This window comes from Apis dorsata, unplaced genomic scaffold (assembly GCF_000469605.1).
Source record: "Apis dorsata unplaced genomic scaffold, Apis dorsata 1.3 scaffold_575, whole genome shotgun sequence".
Taxonomy (NCBI): Eukaryota; Metazoa; Arthropoda; class Insecta; order Hymenoptera; family Apidae; genus Apis; species Apis dorsata.
This window is the reverse complement of record NW_006263785.1, coordinates 487,375-493,710: the sequence shown is the minus strand read 5'-3', so window position 1 is coordinate 493,710 and position 6,336 is coordinate 487,375. Positions and strand designations below refer to the sequence as shown.

General features: G+C 23.0%; 3 protein-coding genes across 8 annotated transcripts in view; 1 reads left to right on the top strand and 2 right to left on the bottom strand.

The window, feature by feature from the left end:
- The window catches only part of LOC102680140 (fructose-1,6-bisphosphatase 1), an 8,377-nt gene extending 3,654 nt beyond the window's left edge, over positions 1 to 4,723 (top strand). Inside the window, exons 1-7 of one of the 4 annotated variants that reach the window (XR_004151264.1) lie at positions 549 to 624; positions 1,449 to 1,701; positions 2,341 to 2,805; positions 3,402 to 3,591; positions 3,660 to 3,887; positions 4,033 to 4,338; positions 4,481 to 4,723. Coding sequence is in view for 2 of the 4 variants with exons in the window: in XM_031513070.1 (XP_031368930.1) it covers positions 549 to 624; positions 1,449 to 1,701; positions 2,341 to 2,805; positions 3,402 to 3,591; positions 3,660 to 3,854 (1,179 nt within the window). In the remaining 2 variants the exon portion in view is untranslated. Of the gene's footprint in view, positions 1 to 548; positions 625 to 1,448; positions 1,702 to 2,340; positions 2,806 to 3,401; positions 3,592 to 3,659; positions 3,911 to 4,032; positions 4,427 to 4,480 lie in introns of those variants that run through there. The other 3 variants (XR_004151265.1, XM_031513070.1, XM_006621005.2) reach the window with 3 other exon arrangements.
- On the bottom strand, positions 3,972 to 4,963 carry LOC102680402 (pro-resilin-like). Its single transcript, XM_006621006.2, has 3 exons — positions 4,857 to 4,963; positions 4,498 to 4,614; positions 3,972 to 4,264 (listed from the first exon to the last, which is right to left on the bottom strand). The coding sequence occupies exons 1-3, from the start codon at positions 4,866 to 4,868 to the stop codon at positions 4,004 to 4,006; spliced, it is 390 nt and encodes a 129-aa protein (XP_006621069.1). The 5' UTR covers positions 4,869 to 4,963; the 3' UTR covers positions 3,972 to 4,003.
- Positions 4,964 to 5,662: 699 nt separating this feature from the next.
- The window catches only part of LOC102679634 (septin-2), a 13,394-nt gene continuing 12,720 nt past the window's right edge, over positions 5,663 to 6,336 (bottom strand). For all 3 annotated transcript variants that reach the window (XM_006620999.2, XM_006621001.2, XM_006621000.2), the window contains exon 9: positions 5,663 to 5,873. In XM_006620999.2, coding sequence (XP_006621062.1) covers positions 5,712 to 5,873 — 162 coding nt within the window. In that variant the 3' untranslated portion in view covers positions 5,663 to 5,711. The remainder of the gene's footprint in view (positions 5,874 to 6,336) is intronic.

Below are 6,336 nucleotides of genomic sequence, written 5' to 3'. Positions count from 1 at the left end.
AATTTTTGAGAGGATTTTTATTTTCATTTCAGAATATTTTATTCTCACATCGACAAATAATTTGAAATAATGAAATTTAAAATTAAGAGAGAAATTTTGTTTAAAAAAAGTTTTTTATATTAATTATAAAAAGTTTATTATATTTTAATAATTTTAAAATAAATAAAATGAAATTTGATGCNATAAAATATATAACTATATAAATATTATAAATATTATTAACATAATGTAAATATACAAATTTTACAAATATTATAAATATTATCGACTATGAATGTTAACTTTAGAGTGTTCGTAATATTAATAACCCCTGAACGAATCTATCATTGAAAATGTCATTAAAATATTATAGTCAAATTGATAATATTGTAAATAATTACATGTTAAATATTAATTGTAATGTTATATATATACTTCGAAATTGTCAAAAATTTGAAAATAAAAAATAATAATCGTGAACTTTTGTATCCATAGAGAGATCGTTTTATTTTTAGAATAAAAATTGATTGAGTATAAAATAATAAACTGGATATTCATGTAAATATAATATGTCAAAATATATAAAATATATATATATGCAAAATATATACAGTATTATTGGAAAGGAATATGTAAAAAATACAAGTATATATCTATATAATATAAATCATTTTATTATTTTATTTACTATAATTTAAGTTACAATAGTTTCTTCTATGTTGTTTGACATCTCTTGTCTGATAATATTAATTTGTATATTGAAAAAAAGAATTTTCTACATTATACAATATCATAAAAGTATGAATATTTGTATCAATGATGTACAGTATAATCTTTAATAGCTATTAATCTTATAAAATATTAATAATTTATGTATTTAAATTTTCAATATAATTTCAATCTTATTTATTACTTATTTCGAAATATATTTTTAGAATCAGTATTAAATTAATAAATTAAATTAAAAATAATGCTATTTTATTCAATTCTTACATGTATTTATAATCGACGTTCAAATGGAAATCAGATTAATATAAACGAATATGAAAATTTATACACAAAAAATAATATAATATAATATAATAATAAGTACAATATAATATATAATGTGTAAAATATATACATTATTATATATATACATTATATATACATTATTATGTTATATTATGCAAAATATAAAAAATATAAAAAAAGAATTATAATTAATATTTTTAGAATTTTATAATACCAAAAAAATTCTATTTAAATCCTATTTTTCTATTCATTTTCTATAAAAATATGCATTCACAATCTAATTATTAATTTCGAAGAAATTCTAATCGATGAAACATTTTAAAATTATTTCTTAAATATAAAAGTTGTATGTGTAGATAGTTATATAAATCATAAATTTAAGATTATTAAAATTTTTTTGAATATTTTCTCTAGAATAATAATTTAATATCTAAATATTATTCTGTTTTATATAGAGATACGCGTAAATATATCTATCATAGTTCGTCTGCTGAATTACAAGATAGACGAATACATTTCGCCACTGCAAAACATGGCTTTGAAGACTCATTCTTTCGATCCAGATTGCATAACATTGACGAGATTCGTACTTGCCGAACAACGAAAGATACCAACCGCTAGCGGAGATCTAAGTCAACTTCTAAACAGCATACAAACTGCAATAAAAGGAATCAGTTCAGCAGTGAAAAAAGCTGGTATTACAAATATGTAAGTATTTTACATATTGATATTTTAATATTTACAATATTTAATTAGTTGTGTATTTTTTTTAACATATAGGATAAATATAATAAGTATAATTATAAATAAGAATCAAGAAATAATTGATTCACTATATTTTTAAAATTTAAATTTCTTTATATATAAATCGTTGCAATAATCTTTTTTTTTTAAATTACTCTATTTTTATTATTATTTTTAAGTATTAAGAAATAGTGATTGATCAAAGATTAATAAAATAAAGATTTCGTTACATTATTAAAATTTTGCATATTAAAATATTAAATTAAATTCTTATATTATAAAAAAATAAGAATAAATAAGTAAAATAATTTATTATCAAAAGTTTATAATGTACAATAAATATAATAAAAATTATGTTTTATATTTTGATTAATAAAAAAAAATTGATTTTTTCATTTTTAACAATTTATTCAGAGAAAAATAATAAACTCTTTTACAAATCCTAATGCAAATAATATAAAAATATCTCCCAAATTATTTAAAAATTTTTAATTTAATTATTAAATATTCGAATATTAAATATTAAGTATTAATAATTGAACCGTTTGTTCAATGAGAAGAACTTGATAACCTTCTTTTAAATGACTTTTTATCGAAACATAGGTACGGAATATCCGGAAAAAAAAACATTCACGGAGAAGAAGTAAGAAAATTAGATATATTGAGCAACGAGTTGTTCATAAATATGTTAACATCTTCGTACACAACTTGCATTCTTGTAAGTGAAGAAAATGCAGATGTGATTGAAGTGGAGATTGAAAAACGTGGAAAATATATAGTATGCTTCGATCCTTTGGATGGATCCTCTAATATTGATTGTGTAGTATCAGTTGGTTCAATATTCGGGATTTACAAGAAGCCGAAGGAATTGAAAGAGCCTTTAATAGCAAATGTCCTCCAATCTGGTAAAAATTTAATCGCTGCTGGGTTTGCACTCTATAGTTCAGCAACTATATTAATACTTTCGGTTGGCCACGGAGTTAATGGTTTTACTTACGATTCAGCGATCGGGGAATTTATTTTAACCGACAAAAATATACAAATACCTCCTAGAGGAAATGTCTATAGGTAAGAATTAAATTATTTATCATTTTTTCAAATTAATTTAAAACATCGAAAAAGGAAACTTAAAATATTGAATTCTTTTTGAAATTTGAAACTGTCAAATAAATAAAGAATAATTTATGAGAATGTATTATAAATAACTTATAAATAACTATATTTATAAATAACTTATGAGAATGTTATAATGATATAAATTTATATTTATTTAATTAATGATGATCTAATTAAAATTGCATTTAAATTTTAACTCATTTTAATTGATCAATTCATTACAATAATTCATATGAAAAAAATATAAAACGTATATATATATAAAAATACAAATGTTTACAAAACATTATTATTGTTACTATTGGTTGAATTAGAAAATTGATTAGAAATCAAAATTGATTAAAATTTTAATTTTTAACGGAATAAATACATCTTGAAAAAAAGAAAGAAAAATAATTCTGGATTTTTGTAGAATTTTGAGATTTTGTATAATTTCAAGTTTGGATTTTAGTTTTGTGAATTTAAAAAAACAGATATTAATTCATTCCTAATTTTAATATACATATAATAATATAATGATTTTATTATTAGTATTATTTTATTATTAGTATTAACGAAGCACACGAAAATTCTTGGAATACAGCTATCAAAGCGTACATTCATTCGAAGAAATATCCTAACAATGGGAAAATATATAATGCTAGATATGTGGGTTCTATGGTGGCTGATGTGCACAGAACGTTAAAATATGGAGGAATATTTCTTTATCCAGCAGTCAAAAGTTATCCGCAAGGCAAGGTATGGTTATTTTAAAAAAATAAAAAAATAATGTACAAATAATTTCTGAAATATATAATTATTTATAGCTGCGACTTTTGTATGAATGTATACCAATGGCCTATATAGTGAAACAAGCCGGCGGCTTGGCATCGAACGGAGAAATTGATATCTTGGACGTAAAACCCAAAAAACTTCATCAAAGATCTCCAATAATTTTGGGATCGCAAGAAGATGTCCAAGAAGTTTTACAATACATTAAAAAATATAAAGATAATAAATAGTGGAAAGAAGAAGATAATAAAACATGGAAAAAAGTTATTAAAGATTTTATTACGAGGCATATAATTTATTGACACATTCCGATTTCGTTGATTATCTCTTAAATTTTCATCTTTATATTTTATTGAAAAACTAATTTCAATATAAATCTCTAATATCTATATCCCTCGTTACTGGTAGATCCTCCAGGAGCAGGTCCTGGAGCTGGATAAGTTGCTGTTCCTTCGTATCGTACCATGGGCCTGTAACCACCATTGTCGGCGATATAATCGACAATTTGTGTTCTACCATCTGGTAATAATACGTGATAAGCTCCAGTTGCTTCGTTATCTTTTCGTGATTCGTGATGGCCAAAATTTAATCCAGCTACTGCGTCCTCGACTTCATATGAAAATTCGTAATTTGCCGGATCCTGAAAAAAGAGAGAAAAAAAAGAAAGAAGACGTGGAAAAGTATTTTATATTGATCACAGATTAAATTCTAAAGGTATGTTTACCGGTATTTTACTTATAAAATTTGTACATTTTACTATAAAATCGTTAATATGGATTACTAAATAAAAAAATTTGTTTATAAAAGTAATATATTCATTATTTTATTCGCATAATATGAATGACAAAATATAAAGGAGAAAAAACTACTTACACCGACCCACTCGTCAGGGTGACCACCAGTAGCTGGACGTGTTCCTGTAGGTGGAAGATAGGCAGGTCCTTGAGGTTCGCTCAAAATTCCTACCGACATTATTGTTAACAAAAGTACCTGTGTAAAAAAAAATCTTTTGCATTTCTTTCAATCCAAAAAGAATGCATTACTTGTGAGTTGTTTAAAAAAAGGTTTAAAAAAATTAAAAGATATTTCGTCGAAATGAGATTTATGTTTAATGTTTCTCGATAATATGATTGAAAAAATGCTATTAATATTAGATAAAAAATTCTATTGTTTATGAACAAAAAAGATATTTAAAATCCCGTAAGAAAGATTATGTATAACTAAGAACAAACCTTTCGAATCATTAGCAGGATCTTGCAAGTCTTCACCGAAAGAAAATAGCTTAATGTTATGAAGACGGTGGATTTTATACCGTGTTTCAGGTTGCGGGTGCAACGAAATGGAGATGGAATCACAGTGATTTGGGGGAACTTTAATACGAATCCATACCTATAATTATAGTTAATAATAAAACCGCATTGCCTTTCTGGCTATATAACAGCAATCATTCATTTGGTGAGTTCAGTTCCTGAATCGCTAAAATTCTTACTATTTTCGGTAAGAATTGAAATTATTCAAATTACAGATATTTTATTTTAGAGAAAGATTATTTGAAATTAAAATTTGTTAGATAAATAATATATGTTTATTGTAGAAATTGCATTGAAAAAACAATTTTCTGGTTAAATATATAATTAATATAATAAATAATAATATAATAAATAATATAATCACATAATAATTAACGAAGAAAAAGAAAATGGTTCGTATTCTTTTTTCTCTTATGTCATACTTTTGTCATATTTTATGTCATAATTTACTTTTACCATTATTTTCATCTTTATAAATACAGCATGATACAAATACAATCTTTTCATGTCGTGAATGATATTAAAACATAGTTTACGTGATACGATAATATTCTACTATACAAGAAGTATAAATATAAAAGTAAAAACTTCGTAAACATGATTAATCACCTAATGATTAATTTAATAATGCATCAATAATACTCCTATAGATTCGTATAAAACTTTTTCATCCTTTGAAATACGTTTCGACAATCTTGTGCGCATTACATAGAACCAAAAGTTCGATATAATGAAATTACAACAATAATAATATATGCTAGCATTATAATTAAGAGTTTAAACATCTATAATACTGTTGCGTTTCTTTTCGACATCCGTGGCATCTAAATCATTTCCAAGACTGCCGACTCTTCCTCTGAGACCAATTCCTGGACCAACTTGTCCTGTAGCTTTTAATTTTTCTTGCATTTGTGCAAGCATATCTTGCATTCTTCTTATCTGTGAAGATAAAATTTGAGAAGCAATTTTAAGAATTGTTTATGAACAATAAAACCATGTATGTACAGTTACAAAAATTTTCATTCAAGTTATCTTAGAGAGAAATTTATCCATTTTGAAAAATAATTTTAAAAATTGTATACATAATGATTTCAAAAATGTATATATAAATTAATGGGTTATACACAATTTATTTTATATAATATATAATATATAATATATAATATATAATTTATATAATTATATATTATATATTATATAATTATTCTTTTCTCTTCAAATTTTATTATTTTTTAATTCTTAAGCAAATAAATATCTTATTAAAGAAATTTAAAAAATTAAGAATTCATTATAAAAAATAATTACAATTATATTTACATTGCAAAAAATGTCATTTCTTGATTTCAAAAATACTTGTTTTATTCATATAGTAATGTAATTAATTTCAATAAAATTGTATAAC